Source organism: Mytilus edulis, chromosome 9, assembly GCF_963676685.1.
Source record: "Mytilus edulis chromosome 9, xbMytEdul2.2, whole genome shotgun sequence".
Classification (NCBI taxonomy): Eukaryota; Metazoa; Mollusca; class Bivalvia; order Mytilida; family Mytilidae; genus Mytilus; species Mytilus edulis.
In genome coordinates, this window is record NC_092352.1 from 15,367,701 (window position 1) to 15,389,453 (window position 21,753).

The 21,753-nt window shown below is 31.8% G+C and overlaps 1 protein-coding gene across 14 annotated transcripts in view; it reads left to right on the top strand.

The window, feature by feature from the left end:
• The window catches only part of LOC139489551 (unconventional myosin-XV-like), a 128,371-nt gene that overhangs the window by 77,825 nt on the left and 28,793 nt on the right, over nucleotides 1-21,753 (top strand). For 11 of the 14 annotated variants that reach the window (XM_071276085.1, XM_071276084.1, XM_071276086.1 and 8 more), the window contains 16 exons: nucleotides 1,851-1,932; nucleotides 2,795-2,928; nucleotides 3,628-3,729; nucleotides 4,242-4,316; nucleotides 4,549-4,709; nucleotides 5,166-5,335; nucleotides 6,924-6,996; nucleotides 8,021-8,227; nucleotides 8,975-9,677; nucleotides 14,349-14,460; nucleotides 16,066-16,169; nucleotides 17,536-17,550; nucleotides 18,983-19,762; nucleotides 20,112-20,295; nucleotides 20,536-20,762; nucleotides 21,350-21,485. In XM_071276085.1, coding sequence (XP_071132186.1) covers nucleotides 1,851-1,932; nucleotides 2,795-2,928; nucleotides 3,628-3,729; nucleotides 4,242-4,316; nucleotides 4,549-4,709; nucleotides 5,166-5,335; nucleotides 6,924-6,996; nucleotides 8,021-8,227; nucleotides 8,975-9,677; nucleotides 14,349-14,460; nucleotides 16,066-16,169; nucleotides 17,536-17,550; nucleotides 18,983-19,762; nucleotides 20,112-20,295; nucleotides 20,536-20,762; nucleotides 21,350-21,485 — 3,265 coding nt within the window. The remainder of the gene's footprint in view (nucleotides 1-1,850; nucleotides 1,933-2,794; nucleotides 2,929-3,627; nucleotides 3,730-4,241; nucleotides 4,317-4,548; nucleotides 4,710-5,165; nucleotides 5,336-6,923; nucleotides 6,997-8,020; nucleotides 8,228-8,974; nucleotides 9,678-14,348; nucleotides 14,461-16,065; nucleotides 16,170-17,535; nucleotides 17,551-18,982; nucleotides 19,763-20,111; nucleotides 20,296-20,535; nucleotides 20,763-21,349; nucleotides 21,486-21,753) is intronic. The other 3 variants (XM_071276087.1, XM_071276092.1, XM_071276096.1) reach the window with 1 other exon arrangement.

Genomic DNA, 21,753 nt, shown 5'->3' on the forward strand with positions numbered 1-21,753 from the left:
AGATACAGTTGCATAAATTTATTTTACTATAAGGTCAAAAGTTCTTATTAAGGTCAATATTTTTTTTTTTTTCTATCATTTACAATCCATCTTTTAATCTCAGAATTGACATCAGTTCTTCCTGGATTGTTTAGTATAAGCTTCAATTTGGGATTATGTTACTTTTTTTAAGCCATAAATATTTTGTATACTGTTACCAACTTTAGTTTACTAGGAAGTAACATTTTTTATGTATGTATACTTATATAGTAATTATGTTTTTTAAAAAGAACTTGATTTATTCAATTTGTACCCAAAAATTGTTCTTTTACAATCTTGATTTGTAGCTTCCAATCTGGGGCCATTCTGAAAAACAGTATATTATTAGAATCCTTCATAAGACTTAAGCATATACTTCTTAACATTTCTTTTACCATCAATATATCACTGAATTAACTTAACTTATAAGGTAGGAAACAAATTAATTGAACATTTTATTTTCCTTTGTTTTTTTTTGGAATTGGTGTATATCAATATTCCAGGACGATAATGGTAATAAACGGCAGTTATAGTAATAACTGAACTTGACGTAACCTACATTTTAAAACTCCTTGGTTTATTGATATCAATTGGTTTGATACTTCATAGATTGGAAAGCAAAGAATAGATCGTAACTAAAACCTGTTTTTCACCAATGAAAACTATTTTAAAAGTAATATAAGTAATTTCTACCATATCATATCTTACTTTTTTCACATTGAAAACAAGAAATAAAGATAAAAATGTTAAAGATTCTGATTTGTATCTTAATCTTTGTGAATTGTTGACCCACACAACATATAAAATACAAGATCATCATTAGATCTTAAAAATACCTGAGATGGGCAGGGCACGAAAGGTTAAATATGTTGGTAGTTACCTGTCATTAACCTTCCCAGGGGGGACATGCTCTGCATCAACACCTCGGATTTGATATGAAGATCACAAGATCAAAGGATATAACATTTTTTATACATTGTTACACTCACCAGAAAAGATTTTTTATTTCGTAGATTATATAATGTACAGTTTAGATACTAATACTGGAAAGTCAGTTTTAGGTTGTGTTATTCACACTAAAATCTATACAAAAATAAACAGTTTTTTTCTGTTTCATATTGATTGTAAAACATTTACCCACTGGCATTGAATATTGTATTCAATTTTGCCAAGTTATTATTATCATGTATTTTCAAAGAGCTATTATGAAATTTATGATGATCTTTGAAATAAGTATGCAATTTATGCCTAAATCCCTATTCTTATTGAAAATTTATTTAATCTCAGTTTGTTTCCAAAATTTATCTTAACACCTCAGCAGCCCAAAATTAAGATATATATTTTTTATTGTGTGATCCTTTCTACAACCAAAATTTAAATGTAGGATGTAAACAAAAATATTACCTACTTATGCACTGAAATGTACAGTTTTGACCTTTGAATTCAAATTTACATAACAAAGATTTCTTATTCATCTGCAACAAGAAGAATATTGTAATATATAGTTCAGGAAAGGTATTAAATTTTATATAAGTTTAAACTGATTAGGCAACCTTGAGATAAGGATTAATGCATAGAATATCAGTAAATAATGTGTAAGATGTTGATTGAAAACATTTAATTTCAAAAGTTGATGTATAATGATGTATTGAGTAGAATTTGTTTGACTACATTTAATTGAAACTGAAAAAGTTTTCATTATATATATTGATGGGAAAACATGGATGAAATACCCTAGTCAAAAGATATCCATGTAAGTTTACTTAATTGATATAGCATGATACAATTCAAAGAAAGCAAAGAAAAAATGAATGTCTTTTGTTGTTTTTCAGGAAAAGAAGGCCAGAGCAATGGCTCTAATTGCAAACCTGGATATTCCTGGTCAGCTGGCCTTTGTCTACAACAAGCTAGATGGTAAGTCTTTAACATAGTACCACTTCAAATTAAGTAACCATACAGGATCCTTAGTGTCTGAATGGTGTAAATAGTCGAACTACTGTAGCCTGTCAACACTGTGAGTTAAAATTAAACACACGGCAGGTGCTGTCAGCTCCTCCAATCTTAATTGACTATGATTGTCAGTTTGCCTACCAGAGTTTGGTGGTTCTCTCCAGGTACTCCAGCTAGATTGTCAGTTTGCCTACCAAAGTTTGGTGGTTCTCTCCAGGTACTCCAGCTAGATTGTCAGTTTGCCTACCAAAGTTTGGTGGTTCTCTCCAGGTACTCCAGCTAGATTGTCAGTTTGCCTACAAAGTTTGGTGGTTCTCTCCAGGTACTCTAGCTAGATTGTCAGTTTGCCTACCAAAGTTTGGTGGTTCTCTCCAGGTACTCTAGCTACATTGTCAGTTTGCCTACCAAAGTTTGGTGGTTCTCTCCAGGTACTCTAGCTACATTGTCAGTTTGCCTACCAAAGTTTGGTGGTTCTCTCCAGGTACTCCAGCTTCCTTAAACAATAAAAACTGATAGCTACAAAATAGCACCATAGTGCTGAAAGTGGCATTAAACACCAATCAATTAATCAAGTTATCATGTATCATTCATTTCTACTCAATAGTTAAAATTTAATCTCATGTCTCTCAACAATTGAACTTTAAGTATTTTACAAAAAGTTTAGAGGAGGTGGAGTGTTAGTGAATTCCTAAGAAAAAGGTTCATCTATAAAATAGTTCCATAAAAGATTATTGTTTCTATGAAAAAATTTGGGTCTACTTTTTAAACATTTGTGAAAAAAAATCTAAAATTCTATATGCACTTATCTTTTTTCTTCAACCTTTAGAATGGCAGTGTATCCATAGTGACAGACAGATTGTTGTTATTGATGGTCATGTGGCACCATTGGACATGAAGTATAACCTCCCCGAGGATATCAATGCTCATCCATTCAGCAAGTTTACAAATGTATACTTTAAGGTATGCTATCACTCATAATGTTTTATATGTATAGATTTTAGAAGAAGCTTCTTCGAGGTGAACTACAGAATTCTGATCAAGCGGATGCTTAGAGCCGTCGTAATCTTCCAGTGAGGTGAGAGTTTTATTTCTCCATTTTGAAGACCTCACTGTGACTTTGAGATGAAAAACAGCAATAAAAGCATTTTTTTTTATTGTGCATTAACTGACTTTGTTTTCCTATTACATTAGTCCTTTTAATAGTCACCAAAGTGAAAATAAGGATATTCTATTTAAATAGTTCCTCTAGCTAGTCAAGTGATGTACTCAAATTTGCTATTTTCAATTTGTTTTTCTGACTTTTAAAAACATCACACCTAATTAGATTATCATGTTTAAGTAAATGAGAAATGTACTATTGAATTGGTGGACAATCCCTTTTCCTGTTAAGACTCCAGTTTGACTATTAACAGTTCAGATAATGATCTTATACTTTATTTTAGTCCCAATCATTGATCTGATCTATAAAACATTGTATTTATCTTCTTACATGTCTCCATCATATAAACTTCTGATAACTTGTATTGACAGATTTGTAGATAATGTTCTCTGATGTTTAAATTTAGAACTTTCAAATTTTTACATTCAACTTCTATTTATGGTCAACAACAAAAATAAATATGAAGAAAGTATACTGTAATGCAAGTTTTATGTTTACAGGATCCAACCTGGGGCATGACTTTTGAACCTGTAAAATCTTCACTGACAACCTATGTAACAGGAGAGGATAACTCTAGACAAGCTGTCTCTACTTTCAAACTGGTATGATTATTCTTTCTTCATATGACCGACTGCAATATTTAGCATCTGTGATATTACATAGTTATTTTTTTTATGTACATTAATGTATATATATAGATTTATGAAAACAAATGTTGGTAATACAGCTATGGATTACAATACTATTAAGCAACATAGGTCACGTTGACCTACATTCCATTCCTGATTGACTTTTTTTTAGTTTTGCCTTTAGATTCATCTCATAAATAATAAGGTCTTTATCAGCTCTTTTTCAATGAAACAGTTTTTCAGAAACCTGAACTAGTGAGGGCAGGGGATTTAGTTTGGAAATTTGAACAATATATTTGATTATTTGATCATCCAAATTGTAGATAAAGAAGCAGGACAAGAGCATACTTACCTTCCTCCTTAAGAAATGAATTATAACTCATATTAGTAATTGTGGAGGAGGGAGTAAAATGTTACAGCCTGCACAGAGGTATATTATATAAAATATAATTGAACATTTGAATACATCATTGATTATTTTGTAGATCCTGAGATTGATGAATGACCAGACATTAAGTGCCAAGAAAGAAAAGGCAATGGCTGATTATATAGTACAAATGGTATGTAGTTTTACCTCAAGTCTTTCAATAAAGGATTTCAAGATGGGACTTTGGGGAATTCTTGTTCCCAAAATGAATTTGAAACATCAATAAGCGAAGAACAGAACATTCAGTTTTTTGTTAAAAACAGTTTAGTATGTACTTCTGTATCCTACATGCTCCGTTTATTTTACTTACCATTTATGTTTAAATTTAAGAGTTCTATACATTGACATATAACTTTATATTTCAGGGTCTACAAAATGAAGCTATTAGAGATGAGATCTACAGCCAGATTGCAAACCAGATATGGAATAATCAGAAAGTGACAGCATTGGAGAGGGGATGGACATTAATGGCTGCATGTCTTAGTGCCTTCCCATGTAGTGATAAAATATTCAAATATCTGCTCAAGTAAGTTTTGGTGATTTGAAAGGCATTTTTTATGCACCTGTCCCAAGTCAGGAGCCTCTGTCCTTTGTAAGTCTTGTATGATTTTTTAATTTTAGTTTATTTATGTGTTTTAGAGTTTAGTATGATGTCCATTTTCACTGAACTAGTACACATTTCCTTTATCAATTTTATTGTTTATTTGTTGAAGTTTTGATGAGAATCTCGTGTAACTATATAAAATCTAATTGAAAAGATATCTAGAGCTTGACATCTTGACATAATGTATGGCCACCTGTCTATTGTAGAAGATTTTGAGAAGGAAAAAAAAAGGATTAAAAATGTAGGGTCATCTAAACAATAAACCATTTTACCGGTAATATTATTTGGTGACCAGGTCTTTCATAACTGACAGACAAAAAAAATGCACACCATTTTGAAGACAGCTGTGTAAATTTATAATATTTTTAAATTCTCCAGATTTGTGTCAGATATTGGTTATAACGGGTACAAGATTATTTGTCAACACAAAGCCTTACAGTGTGCCATGATTGAAGCTCAGTTGTGTCGAGTTTATCCTCCATGTTTGTTGGAATGGCGAGCTATTCAACAACAAAGTAACATGGCTTTACCTGTACGCTTTGCTGATGGTAAGTGCAAAATTATTGTTAGTCCATACCACTTTACAGTGGTCATCATAAAAACTGGCATTAGGCTGGCCAGTCCTTCTCTAAATGCATTACCACCAAATTTGATTTTCAATTGACCTGTCCATATCAGGTCAGTCTAAAATACCCAAACGGCCTGTGGAGAGGTGGGCCAGAGCATAAGTTGACCCATGCTATATAAAACCATTCTGTTCCATTTATTTTTTGTGTTCCAAAAAGTTATGGTTAGGAATTTATATAATACATATGTTATTAATGATGTGTTAATTTTCTTGGAACTTTCATATCCTGCACGAGTAATTTTTTTTGGGAATGAACAAAACTGAATGCATTTTTATTGTGTTTGTAGAACTTTAGTGTCTAGAACATTATCATTTTGAGATACATGAATTATTCAAACAAATCTTTAGTTCCAGTTGTTTTTAAATCTATACTTTAGAACATGGATCTGACCACAAACATATTTTTAGGTCCCTGAGGTGTTTAAGAAATCAGAATTTTATATTCCCCATTTCCTTACTTAAATATCTGTTATGGTTCAGAAATATCTAGTTCATATCTTTAATGTTTCAAAAATGTCTAGTTTGTAACTGTTACTAGTAGCATTAACAGATTAATGAGAAAAAACTACATACACGAAATGAATTTTAGTGTTTTGAACTTCCTAACGCTAAAAGCCTTAATGTTTTAGAAATTTCTATTTTATTACTGCTATAAATACATTTTACATCTTACAAAGTAGTTACTTCATAGAGTTACATGCATTTAAGTTTTTTATATATTTTTATACTGACATATTTTAAATGTTTCAATATCTACAGTTCATTACTATAACATGTCGTTTTTCACTGATTAACCAGAAAAAGTTACATGACGTTAATTTCAGTAGGATGGTTTTGTCTGGTAAACAGTTGTTGGGGCATATGTAAAATCATGCCTCTAATTAATTATTTTATGATGATTCAATATGCCACTTAGATAACTTTACAAAGTTTATTGCTATTTATGTCATTAATTTAAACAAATTCTGCATGTCCTTTTCTGTTGCTGAAAACAAGAAATGCTGTAAAGGTATTTCCCTATGACGTGCATATTCAAGAATAGTCTTAAATACATGAATACAAGAGTGTCTTAAACAAAAGGGTTTATATGGGATTGCCCTCTTATTTTTTTGTTAAAAAGACAGTATTATTCTGCTGAAAAAGAAACAAGGAATAAATCTTTGAAAAACTTAGATTAAAAAATCAGTAGTTCAAGTCAGAGGAATAGTTGTCAAAAGGTATATAAAACAGTCAAATTGTTATTTTGAATTCAGTCATAAACATCCCTTTCCCTGCCCCACAAAAATATATTCAGTCATAACTCCGCTCCCAAAAAAAAAAAAAAAAGAAGAGCAAAGAATAACTGACTCAAAATTTAACTAAAATTACACATAATTAAGTAATAAATTTGATTGATTTAAAAGCTGTAAAGTGCTTATCACTGAAACTTAAATAGTGAAAGGCTAGAGAATTAGAAAAAAATGGATATTGATGAAAAAAATATACAGGTAACATTCTTTTTATTTCAGGAAGGAAAATGATAGGTCCAGTAGAGTCGTGGACAACTGCTGAGTTGTTTACAAGCCATTTACTGAATACAAGGTATTTAACAATTACCTCCAAGGTATGGTTTGTTTGTGTCTGTGATATATCACTTATCAGTAAGTCCAGCCCTTAAAAATAATCACATCAGTAGATAAATTTAATAAAATAGCAATTACTTCTTGATATAACTGGTGAAAAGGAATATTTATTGATTTGTTTACTTTATGTAAATAACAACAAACAGTGTTTTAGTAAATTTGGACTTTATTGGATTATTTGACAACTATTTTAAAAGGTAAATGCACAAAACTGCCTTCAGTCTATTATGGTGAGTTATTATATATGTCTGTACTTTAATTGATTCATTTTTTGAATGAAATTGAATACAAATTGATGATAGAAATCTTAATTGTTTTAAAAGGTAACAAAAATCTGGATTTTTTTCATAACATTTTCTGTAATTTCTTCCTGAGAAAATAAAAAGTGTAATAAATTATTTTGTGGTACATTGTAATTGAAAATAAATATTTAGATAAAATAAATGCAGTGGTTTTTATAATGAATCCATTTGTTTCATGTCCCAGAGGTGATATATAGCCACCTGTGAAACATATTCTTTACTTATTTGTTTTTCTGAGAACAACAGAGATATCAAACCAGTTTGTCCTAAGGAAATATACGACCAAATTTATAATTTGTTTGAAATTTGAATAAAATTTGTATCCTTTGTTTTTGTCTATATTTGCTGTCAACAACCTTGAGATTTATATAAGTAACATTTAAAATATAGGAGATGAGGGATAGTAGCTCATGTAACTAGTTTGATATTTCAAGTAAGACTTAAATGTACTTTTTTTTCAGAAAACTCTATGTAAAGTAGAGCTTATTTATGTCATAGCGTTGATATGTAGTTTTTTGCTATAAAAAATCTGATCTTGAAAAAGGATCCATAATGTAACTTTCTTAATTGGAAAAATGATCTCAAATATGCTTAATTCTGAAACTAGAATATGTTGAAATGAATCAGATATTGGCTTGATATAATACTTTTGAAAATTCTGACATATACCTCCAATTTCAGAGGATTAAAAGAGAATAGTTTTGGATGGACTTTACAGCTACAAGAGGATGTGGATTATTATGAGTTGATGGGATATGAATATGTCCTTGACCTTTTAAGTGAAATGGAGATTCCCCCAGGATTCCCTGTCTGCAAGTCTTATAATCTGGTTTCCTCAGATAGAACCAAGGAACCATCACAGTCCACAAGGAGAGCTTACAGAGATACGTAAGTAAAGCAACTAAAGTTAGATGAGAGGGTATAAGTTTATAATATATGTATAATTGAGTTTTATGTGTCTCTGTAGAGATTTGAATTACATTCAGTTTTCCAGACATTATTGAAATAGGCAAGTTAAAAAGTTAAATGCAAGTTTAATGGTGATTTTAATTCCCATTTGTGTCCTATATTAATTAATTTTTATGCCCCATTTATGGGTATTATGTTTTCTGGTCTGTCCGTCTGTTCGTTCATTTGTACGTTCGTCTCCCGCTTCAGGTTTAAGTTTTTGGTCGAGGTACTTTTTGATGAATTTGAAGTCCAATCAACTTGAAACTTAGTACACATGTTCCCTATGATATGATCTTTCTAATTTTAATGCCAAATTAGAGATTTTCCCCAAGTTTCATGGTCCACTGAACGTAGAAAATGATAGTGCGGATGGGGCATCCGTGTACTAGGGACACATTCTTGTTAAATTAAAGAATGAAATGTGATATTAGTAGTTCTCCTTTCTTTAAATGCAATTTAATGAAACAATAGCTTGGTTATCTGGAATACTTATTTGTAAGTGGTGCATACACTTAAATCAGTATCATACATTTATATGATGTACACAAGTCTTTCTTGTCCATGAAACATGTTAAATATGGTTCTTCTTGGTGATATCTGCCTAATTGATTGTAAACTGACACATTTTAACACGAATGTTTACATGTTTGTATAGTTTAATTTTATTGTGTTTTGTTTTTGCAGACCACACAATACAGATGCCCCAAGATACATGGTTTTGCCCAGTCGTTTGCCAGATCCTTTCAAAGTTGTGTCAAAAAGACTTGAAGAGAGAACTTTCTCGCCAAGAGGTAAAGAAACCAAAGACACTGATGGAATAGAATTCTCAATGACTAGTGTTTTAAACCAGAGGCCTACAGATATTGCTCTTGATGGTCTGTCAGAGAGTAAATTGAACCTGCGATACATTAAAAGAAAGGCTCCAAACCCTCCATCACCGAATGGTGTGACAAATGGATTTACAAATGGTGATATTTCACCAATTATTGAAGGAAAAGAACTTGATCTATCTCATACTAAACTAAACAATAGATACACTAATGGTGTCATTCCGAATGGTGGGACCAAACAAATGGAAGATTCTCTCAGTCCAAGCTCAAAACTAAATGCTCGTTACATGAAGACTGGAGTAATCAAAGGCTCCAGAAAACCTGGAGTACAAGACAAAATTACAAAGAAACAACAGCAAATAGATCGTTCATTAGAGCTCCAGACTGCTTCATCAGACATTTCTCATGCTACAGGACAATCAGACTGGTCACATTGGGTGGAAGATGTGTTCAATAGTGCATTGGATGAACATGTAGATTCATTGAGTGATGCTAGGTCAGTGGAGAACAGGCTGAAGGGAGGTGGTAAAGGAATTCCTGGACCAGGAATGCAACAGGTTGGTACATTTTTGTTGATGGTTCATAGTTTGATGTTTTATTTCCATGTGATTCATAAGGTGATGTAAATGAAGAATATAGAATAAGATGTGGTATGATTGCCAGAATGAGACATCTAGAGTCCATAGGATGAGGATGTAAGTAACTGCAGGTCAAAGTGAAACCTTCAACAATGAACACAATGATAATGTCTATAGCTATGATTAAATATGACAATTTGAAAAAAAAAACAATTTTTAAAGGGAAACTAAGGCCTGGTTTATTTAAATTCAGGACCCTTGAAATAATTTGCTGACATCAATGAAAGACAACCACTGGGTTACAGACTCAGACTTCAGATAGACACATAAAGAATGTTGTGCGGTTAAAAATGTTTCTGGTAATCCAATCCTCCCCTATTCTTGTACAACTTAAGATCTGATATAAACAATATTCAAAGTCTGGCCACAAGATGGTTTTAAACAATTACCCTGATGCAGTCTTTTGCGTTCTAGTCTGTCAGTTGGTTCAACAAATATTTCAGTTTCACTTTTCTCAGATTCCAATGAACAGAATGAATTCATATTTGGTAAGCAGTGTGAAAGTGTTGTCACTTAACATAAGAGCACTTTTCTGATCTGTCAAACAACTAAATCCTGTTTGCTGACACTTTAGATTTTTTTTTTTTTTTTAACTTTACCGAACAGAATCACCTAATATTTAGTCAGCAGCTTATCAGTACTGTGTTGATAAACCAGAGTTTGATTTGTCAGAGACTTTCGTCTCCCTTCCTTAAATATAAGTGGTGATATGCTTAGCATGACAATGCATGCATCCTTAATTGTTACAAAGTTGCCTCTAAAAAATTTGCAGTTGGATCAAAGACATGGTAATATAACCATCTGGTATGTTTTCTTGTAAAAGAACCATTTTATAGGTCAGATTTGTATAAAAACGGCTGTAAAAACTTACGTACTTTTACGTGAGTCATGTTAAATGCTTGTAACTGTCTCTGCTTTCACTTGTGATGACTGCTAGGTGATGATGATTAGCAGACAACTTGTGAACATTGATAATTTTTGTGTAACTGTCACAGTAAGACATAATGGCTTTTGATTAAGACATATTTTTTGACGTGAGACTATGTAGTTTTATAAGTTTGTCAACATGTTGATTTCATTATTCTAAACGTAGATAAATATGGATCACCCTTAAGACAATTATCAATGGGACATCAAAATTTTCACTATATCAGAATTTTTATATTTGCCAAGAGCAAAATTGTACAAAGAGTAAATGTCGTATGAAATGTTTCTACGAATAAATTAAGATCATTGTTTTCTGATAAGTGAGCATGAAAAATTACAACATGTATAAATTTTATAAAATGTTCATTAAAAAACGAATGATGAGCAGTGACGAAAGAATTTAAATAATGTGCAGTCATGATCCGTCTGCTTATCACAATCCAAGTCACTGATGCGTTTTGTTATCTTTTGACCACCAAAAGTACCGCTGGTATTATCCATGTATGACAAATCAGCTGCCATCTTACAGATGAGAATAAAGCAGTGGCTGCAGGCTCTTCTTATTGGGTGTAACAAAACTATCTTGTGTTGTCATTTACAAGTTTTATCTTTCACATCCACAGTGTGCAGTGTTGCCGTTTTATACTATGAAGGGATTTTAATTTTTTAATCACCTGTTCTATGAAAATATTATTTTACTGATGAATGTTTCGTAATTTATTGGAAGGAAAAATTAACTTCTGTTAGTGACATTATAAACTTGTTTCAATGGATTAATAATATTTGTATATGAAAGATTTCAAGCTTTAGTATTGGGAATTATAAATATGAAGGACACGGTAAGAAATTTGAGAAAGATATATTTGTATATAATGTTTTGCCATTCCCCTGATTGAAACATAATTTTTGTGAAGGCAAATATTTGTAGAATCACAGAATTGATTTTGTCCATGATCTTTAGGCCACCAAGATATGATAAAATTGAACGATATTTTAAGACTGTTCTGATATATATCCAGTATCATTGCAGGAACTCTGAGAGAAGGATCCATTCATAGATTTTTTTTTTTTAATTTCTAAAAAATATTTCATTCTTAATTTTATAGGGCAATTTAAAAGTGTCATATATGTTTTAATCAAACAGCCTTTAGTCATCTAGTCATAAACTGAAATGAATTCATTGATATTAATGTAATTTTGACAAGAAACTTATGTTTCGATGTTGTAGAACTATTCAAGCTGAAAATTGTTGTTTTATTTGTAAATCGTGTTTTAACCACAAGAACTTTTTTTGAAACACATGTCACAAAGACATTTATAAAAACTATCCTACATAAATATATCTTTGTTGGAATGAACAAAAAGTGTCAGAACTTTCACGATACAACTGTACTCTGAAACTATTTGATTGTGTTTATCTGAAAGAGTTACCCTATTGCAATGACTGTACTCTTGGACTATTTGTGTCTGCTTATCTGAGAGAAATAATTCAATGACTGTATATAACTCTTGGACTTTTTGTTTATGTTTAATGAGAGAATTAATTCAATAGCTGTACTCATAGATTGATTGTATTTATCTGAAAGAATTAATGTAATGACTGTACTCTTGGACTATTTGATTGTGTTTTTCTGAAAGATTTCTTAGCTAAGTGTACAAATCAGGTATATAAAGAGTTCTTGTAATAAAACCTGTGAAAGTTAAATAACAAAATGTTTTGTTTGTCTAAATATTGTATCTCAGACAAATCTATGCTTTACATTGTAATTTGTATGCCAATGCAATACACAGATTTTGATGGTGTACACACTTATAATTCATGGCTAAACTTGTAAAAAAACAATCAAATCTGAAAGATGTCTACATTTTGCCCCACAGAAAAAAATGTGGTATTTCATGTAAAAATACCAAAATAGCGATATTTGGAGGGATAACATTACTAAGAGATTCATATTAGATGGATTAAACATCTGACAACTGACATAACTTTATTTCTGTGTTCATTCATCTTTCAATACACATCAAAGAGATGTATTCTTTTGAACACTCCCAGACCCCTAGGCTTCTGTGGTAATCCATCCTAATATTCGTTGATATCCCAGAGCTTCAGTTAATGACAGTTTTGACATGAAGGTAGTGTAATGGAAATTAGGTTAGATGGGTAAATGTCAAGGTCATTGAGGTCATCTGTCAAGTTGACTTGCAATAACCTTTGACCTGTGTTGCATGTTTCAATGATGGTCATTTATAAATAGAACACATAATAGGTCAAAGATATTTTTAAATTCTTTTTTAAAAATTAAGTTACAATAAACTAGGCAGTTCAAGGTCAGCAGGTCATTGAGCAATAAATGTTTTTTAAGTGCGACATTGTTTGACAAGGGATTGCTGTATCATATCCCTTTAGTTAAGATTTAATTCTGTTAACAAATTGATTTACATCAACAGTTACATTGAAATAGGCCTTGCAATGATTAACTCAATTCCAAACTCATGTTATCATAATTCATCTTGAATTAAGAAAGAACCATGGCCATTAGTGGTGCTTGTACCAGTAAAGTCATACATACATCAATTTTGACTATCTTTTAGTAATTATACCCCACGCAACGAAGTTGCGGAGGGTATAATGTTTTTGACCCGTCCGTCCGTCAGTCCGTCCGTCAGTCCGTCAGTCCTGTTTCTTGTCATCGCAACTCCTCTCAAACCACACAACAGAATTTCACGAAACCTTTTCAGATGAAAAGGACATACTATGTAGTTGTGCATATCGACAGGAAATTGTGATTCAATTTTTTTTATAAGAGTTACGCCCCTTTCAACTTATTTGCTTAATGTACTACTGCAACAGTTTGTCATCGCAACTCCTCTGAAACTACACAACAGAATTTCACGAAACCTTTTTAGATAATAAGGACATACTATGTAGATGTGCATATCGACAGGAAATTACGATTCAATTTTTTTTCTAGGAGTTACCCCCCTTTGAACTTATTTACTTTATTGTACTACTGCAACAGTTTGTCATCGCAACTCCTCTGAAACTACACAACAGAATTTCCCGAAACCTTTTTAGATAATAAGGACATACTATGTAGATGTGCATATCGACAGGAAATTACGATTCAATTTTTTTTCTAGGAGTTACCCCCCTTTGAACTTATTTACTTTATTGTACTACTGCAACAGTTTGTCATCTCAACTCCTCTGAAACCACACAACAGAATTTCATGAAATTTTTAGATAATAAGGACATACTATGTTGATGTGCATATTGACAGGAAATTATTATTCAATATTTTTTCTTATACAATTTTTTTTTTCTTACACTTATTTAATTTCTCCAATGACAATGTGGGGACGTGGGGTATGTGAGCGTGCTCACTAAGGTTCTTTAATTTGGGTGTGGCAGGCTGCTTTAAACTATTTAGAAAAATTTGCATAATGTAGTCTGTATCATTCTCTTAAGAGCTGCTGTGTTTAAGATATTGGTTTCAACATCATCTATGTTCTCAGAGTGGGTTGAAAAGGAAGTCTTTCCTTAAAAAGTATGGAATGTCATTGAATCACTGCATTTGTTTTGTTAATTTGAATTTTACCATATAAAATAAATTGCTGATTTTAAACATGATCGTAAAGACTTTATTGTAAACTATTTTTCAGACCCAAGCTCAGCCTCCAAGCTCCCTACCATTGTTTGTGAATGGCAATGTTGGTATTGCAGGAATACCTATCCAGAGTAGTCCAGGAGGTCAAACACCACAGATTCCTCAAGGTGAGTTATACATTGTTATTGGGAAAGAAAGGGTGAGGGTAAATCTGCATGAGACATCAATCACATTAAACACTAGTATATAACCTATAGATCATAAAAACAATGTTCTTATTGATGTGTTCATCATTGAAGTTGCTAAAATTTGTATAAAAGCAGCTCAACTTTGGATTTACCCAAAAAATATTTATAACATCACAACACATGCAATGCCATTGTAGCTTTAAGGCTGGCTGTACTATAATTAGATCATGTTAGAAATCTATTTAACTCAAATATTTTCCACTGGACATTGTAAAACAACAATCAAATTCAAATTGCATACCATGTAAAACAATGAATTGAAGTAGAATTGCCAGTGATACACCTGTTACAAAAGACTACAATTTAAATAACTGTACAAGTATAACAAGTATATTGTTTCTCCAGTTACTCTATTCTCCTCCAGTTATTTCTAATCAAGCTAAAATAAGACATTTAATAGAAAAAATATAGCCATACTTTAGAGTGATGTAGGATGTAGATGATACATTCACATTGTCTGTTAGTTCTTCCATCAAATGCTTTAGTCACCTTTTTCAGGAAATTCTGAATAGTATGGTTTCATAATTGGTCAGCAGAAATATGTGAGCGCTTTTTCTCATCTATTAGAGATGTTTCCTGGTGACTACTTTAAATTTTCAATATGTTGAATGACTTAATATTTTTGCCACAGTGACACATTTATTAAGTACATTGTGTAACTGGACAGAATTATTTTGTTTTTGGTTTTCAACTCTTAACATATGAGTGCTTTTTGTCAAGCCTTCAACTTTAGTCGAAAAAGCGAGACTAAGCGATCCTACATTCCGTTGTCGTCGGCGGCGTCCTCAAATATTCACTCTGTGGTTAAAGTTTTTGAAATTTTAATAACTTTCTTAAACTATATTGAATTTCTACCAAACTTGGACAGAAGCTTGTTTATGATCATAAGAAAGTATCCAGAAGTAAATTTTGTAAAAATAAAATTCCATTTTTTCCGTATTTTACTTATAAATGGACTTAGTTTTTCTGCGAGGAAACATTACATTCACTCTGTGGTTTAAGTTTTTAAAATTTTTATAATGTTCTTAAACTATCCTGGATTTCTACCAAACTTAGACAAAAGCTTGTTTCTGATCATAAGATATTATTTAGTAGTAATTTTTGTAAAAACAAAATCACTTTTTCCGTATTTTACTTCTAAATGGACTTAGTTTTTCTTCCAGTTAACATTACATACAGTCTGCAGTTAAAGTTTATAAAACATTTATTAGATTCATAAACTATCCTGGATTTTTTACCAAACTTGGAAGCTTCTTTCAATCAAAAGACAGTATTGAGAGGGAAATTTTTATTGATGTTTTTCCTCATTTTTGTTGAGTCTGCGATTAACAACAAAAGTAGGCAAGACACTGGGTTCCGTGGAACCCTTACGAATTTTTCTGATCTATGAGACACCTAGATAAATTTATAAGCTATATTTGTTTTTTTTCTTATATTTTTGAGGTATGCTTAGCAAAACAACACATCGACTACCATGAAGTAGTTGTATTTAGTACAGTTCTAAAAATGTTGTTTATTTTATAGATATGTCAGGCATGTTACAAATGCAACAGCAGTTAGCAGCTCAGCAGCTGGCACAACAACAAGCACAACAACAAGCCTTACTACAGGCTTACATCAGTCAAATGGTAAGTGCATCACTTCATAAGATCTATGTGTTCTCTTTAATACCATTTTTCCATTATTCTCATACAATGGGTGTTTATGTTATATCACTCCTCTTATTACAAAAGTGAACACATGAAGAAAAACAAAACAGCTAGTCATTATGGTATGGCAATGAGATAAAAAATAAAGTACTCAGTATGATTATCTTGCAGAGTTTCTTTGGCAAAAATCTTCAGACACTAAAAGAGGTATTATGAATTAAAAGCAAATGTATTGACTGAGTGACTTTGCTAGAGATTCTTGTATTATGATAGGTTTTTGTGAAAGCATCATGTTTTGTAAAAGGATTGCAGTGCATTTGCATATTTGCTTTTAGAAATGAATTATGTATAGTTGTGATTTTGAGCCAAACTCAGATTATTGCATGAATGTAAATTAAATCAATTGAAATTTGTTTAATTCAGTTCATCACAAAAAGTGGTATTACTCCTATTTTGATTTAGAATATTTTCTGATGCACATCCACTTTTGTTCTTCCAGAACCTTTTAAAGTCTTTTTTGTCAGTCTTTTGTCAATGCAAAACTACAGCTTTCAAATTTGTAACTAAGTGCTATTTACAATGAAGTACAAGTCTTTAAAGTGTTAACATTGAGGGGTTGTCTCTGTCTCTGTTGAAGATTGGAAAACTTGTTGTTTTGGTATGAAAAATTCAGTTGGAATAATGCATTATCAGTGAAATTCTAAGATAGCAGTTTTTTTGTTGAACAGTTCCTATGATAAATTGAAATGACCAAATTTGATAATTTACTGAAAAGTATTGCTTCTACATGCATGTTATGATTTTGTAATATCCATTTTACCATAATATAAAAATAGAAATTGACTTCGTTTATAAAATGTACTAGAACTGAAATTGAACAGAACTGTAATCTCCCGAAGTTTCTATGGACTGTGGATTCATTATTATTCGTGTGGTACTATTTTCACAGATATTGTGGGTATACATGAACCATTAAGATTCATTATTATTCGTGTGGTACTATTTTCACAGATATTGTGGGTATACATGAACCATTAAGATTCATTATTATTCGTGTGGTACTATTTTCACAGATATTGTGGGTATACATCATCAATTTAACTATTGAGCAATCAGGAGTATATGCATGGAATCAAGTATCCATAATAATACATTGTTTTCCTAAATTCACAATTGACAAAAAGTAATACATGTGAAGCCAATCCACAATTGACAAAAAGTAATACATGTGAAGCCACAGAATCTCTTGTGTAAACTATCTTTTTTTGTGGATGTTTTAAATGTTATCAGAATTAGAAAAAGTATTACATTTACTGAAAGAATGATGTATAATTTTGTTTAACAGAATGCTAGTAATCAGGTAGACCTTTTATTATTATCATCCTTTAGATCTGTATACTTTTAGAGTTGAAACTCTTCAATACTATATATGTTTTCTTACAACAGGTCATTAGTTTTTGATTTCAATAAAAGTTTTTCAGTAATGATAGCTTTTGAAATCATTGATTAAACAAAAAAAGGAAACTTTCACAGAAAGTTCTCAAATGAAGTTCTTTTGCACCTATTTCTTTTCATCTTCTGATTAATTTTTGGGGTCTTCTTTTCTCTGAACTACGTTGTCATATCTCAACACAATTGTACTGATTTCCTTCCCAATGCCCTTATCAGATTTTGTTTTACTTTTTTATACTCTTAAGCATACAATGCCATTGTGCACCTCCTGTTTTATTTTTTTTATCGAAATTTTATTTTGGAGTATCCCATACTAAATCAGATTTTGTCATAGTTTAATGTGTTAGGGGAGGGGAATGTAAGTTCACTTTGTGAGCTTTACTTGCAGTACTTCTAATTTTAAAGGGCTATGATTGAAATTTAATACATGTGACTGGTTTCAAGAAAATTGTTATACTGTAGGAGAGTTTCTGGTGTAATACTACTACATGTACTAGGGTGGTTTTAATGGACCTTGGCTGGCTGTTAAGCCCTCGCATGGTCGCTGATGGTGTAATAGATATAGATAATAAAATTTGAAATGGAGTAGCATGAGCCACATATATTTGCAATGAAAATAAAATTTAATAGTGATTAGATACACAAAAATTAGCTATAAGGCTACATAACCTGAGCTATATTAATCAAAACTGTTTGTCTCAAAATTTATTTACATGAAAATAATGTCCTTTTCAAAAGATAAATACTAAATAGATTGTATTCATTATATTTCACCTTAGTTTTAACAAGCGCAACCAATTAGTTAAATCTTGAAAGCACTTACCAACTAACAGTAAAATTTTCCTGGCCTCTCATTTGCTTGACTTATAAACTGCTTAATTAAGTGACCACTGCCATAAATATATAACAGATTTCCAAGAAAATTGTGACATTTCATTGTTAAGAATGCTGGCAATCAAATCAACAGCTCTTTGCTTTAATTATATTATTGAACCTGTAGCATAATGCAGTTTATATATAGAATATATCTTTGTATGGTTGCAGGAAATATGACTTGTTATTTATGAAAGTCCAACTTGTTCACATTTTCACACATGCAGGTCTACTTTGAAATATTTGAAATAAGGTGTATTTGTAAATGTGTACTGCACAATTTTAATAAAATATCATATTTATCCAATGGACTTTAATGGTATACAAACTTCTGATAAGCCAGGTAACTCTGTTTTTCTCAAATTTAAAGTTGGAAAATATTTTTGAAAAATGCTACTCCTATAAAAAAAATAATGAAATTTTTGTGTTCCATCGTTTGTTATGTGAATATCTGACATATCTTTCAGGCACAAGCTCAAGCCCAGGCACAAGCTCAGGCCCAGGCTCAGGCTCAAGCACAAATGCAGGCTCGTTATCAACAACAACAACAGCAACAACTTCTACAATCAGCACAACAACAACTGTTACAACAACAGATGATGGGTCAGGGACCACAGAATATTGTGAGTCCAGGCTCTAGTATGAGCTCTGTCGGAGTATCCCCATTCACGCGTCCTCAGATGAATGGAGGTCCACCACCAGTATCAGTCAGTGGTATGACTGTATCACATGTGGAAAATGGGTCTGGACAACCGAAAAAAGTATACAAAATAAAATCTCAGTTCGAAGGTAGAACTGAGCATAAAAGTTTCGGACAACAAAATAATGTGCCAGAGGAACAAAAAGTTCATATTGATACACAGCTGAATGAAAGTCATTCGAGGATGCCTATTTCACACGCACCACCACCGCCAATGCAGTTCCAGGATCAGGATTTAATCAGTCCAAGGATGCAGGTCAAAGCCCCACCCCCTCCCCCTCCACCACCCCCACCAGCAAATATTTTTACAGAAGATACTTTTGATAGGGTGAAAGGAACATTTTCATTCACAGACAAATCAGGTCGTGCTAGAACTGTAAGGATTGGTCGTGTAGTGTGGCCACCAATACCTGATAGAGAAGAAAAACAGAAACGTGAAGTAGGTCGGTTGGAGATTGATGAGAAGGTTGAGAGAAGTTTAAACGACAGGATGGGAGGGAAAAAACAATGGAAGAAACCTGAGCAAGAACTTCCAGAACCAAAGAAGGTTTGTTAACAGCTGATTTATTTACTCTGGTGGGAAATGTAAAAAAGCAATTTATGTAGATTTTATCAGGGAAAATCATCCTTTGTAGAATAAAAACAAGACTTGTGTTTTGAAAATTATTAAGATTCTTCACTTTACTTCTTAAACAAAAAAAGTAGGTTGCAATATTCACTCTTTATCTTGCTATCTAACAAAGATGTGTAACATTTGATTAATTTGCAGTTATATCCAGTAAAGAAACCTCCTCTTAAATTTTAACAATTACACTTTTTTTTAAATGTAGAAACAATCTGTCCTGGTGCAATGTTGTCTCATTGTTTGCAATTTCAATTTTCTTACCTGTTTACAGGAACATGCAAAAAGAACCAAATCACTTGCTGAATCTGTTCACTTGGCAACACTGCAACTTCTGGAGAACAAGTTAGGAGGAAATAAAGTGGAGCAACACTCAGACCAGGTCCAAACAGACGATTTACCACCGACTCCCCCACCACCAAGACAAGAAATTGTACATTATACTTCTAAAATTATAGGTATATTTGATAAAGTCAAATTATGTTATTTTGGACTGAATTATACATGTAGTAGATACAAAGCTACATATGATAAATTAATTATAAAAAGTAGTTTTAAAATTAGAAAAAATAAGTCAATTATATATGGAAAGCTGGTTGATTAAAATTTTCTTTTAAATGCACAAATTCCATAATTGAGCAAAAATTATTAATGATTTTTTCCATTTCATGGAAATGAATATTTTGTATATTTTGTAGAACGTGAACCTTCCCCACCTCCTTTACCAAAGAGTCCTCCACCTAGATTTTCACATAATACGCAACAAGAGTTAGAAAGAGTGGAACATCATGTAGAGCCAGTCCAAGAGAGAACCATCATTGATTACCATACTGTAGAGAAAATCAGAACTCCACTGTATCCTCAGAGTAAAGAAAGATTTCTCTCTTATCAAAACACTCCATGGAATTTGATTGCAAGAAAAGAGGTAATAAATAAAGTCTATTCTGGAAATTTTAATGTTGAGAGTATTAGAGTTGGAAAATAATTTGAAAAGGGATAGAGTTCACTTTTTTGTAAAAGAACCTAAAGAAATTGTTTTAGATTTTCTTCCAAGTTATGAGAAATAAGATTATCACTATTTTCTAAAATTTTATATCATCTCAAATTTAAAAGAGATATATATGTAATTCTGTTGAGAAAATTTAGGCCAAACAAGACCCTTATTGCATCTGATGTTTGAACTTTTCTGATACCTAAGCAGAATTATTTAGATACTGTCAAATTGACATATACCCACAATGTTGGTTTTCAATGCGTTCATTATCACTGGACTAGTATATATTTGTTTAGGGGCCAGCTGAAGGACGCCTCCGGGTGCAGGAATTTCTCGCTACATTGAAGACCTGTTGGTGACCCTCTGCTGTTATTTTTTATTTGGTCGGGTTGTTGTCTCTTTGACACATTCCCCATTTCCATTCTCAATTTTATTTCATTGTTCCATTAATTAAATTTCTACTGAGTAGATTGTGATCGGATTTCTGAATTTTTATATAGTTTTTATATTTGTTTTAGATATTTCATCCAAGAGAAAGATTAGACAACCCTACAGCCCAAAGTTTGATCTTTGATCAGATTGTACAAGATGTATATAATCCAGGGTGTATGAGAGTTAATAAAGATGACAGAATCAAAATGAGAGGGATGCTGGGTAAGATCATCATCATTTATCATGTGACTTTCATAGCTTTATATTCAGTCTTTCTTACAAGTTATCAGCATCTGGAATGTAACTGAAATTCTATCCCATTTTCAGCACAGCAAATGTTAAGTCCTGAGATACACAATCTCATTTTGCAATTTCAAAATTTGATAAACAGAGCACACTGCATTTCTATATTTTCAGCAACATTGTTCAATTATCTTCTGACTGAAAAAAAAAGAAATTAAAGGAAATTACTGCTTTCACTTTCAGTAGT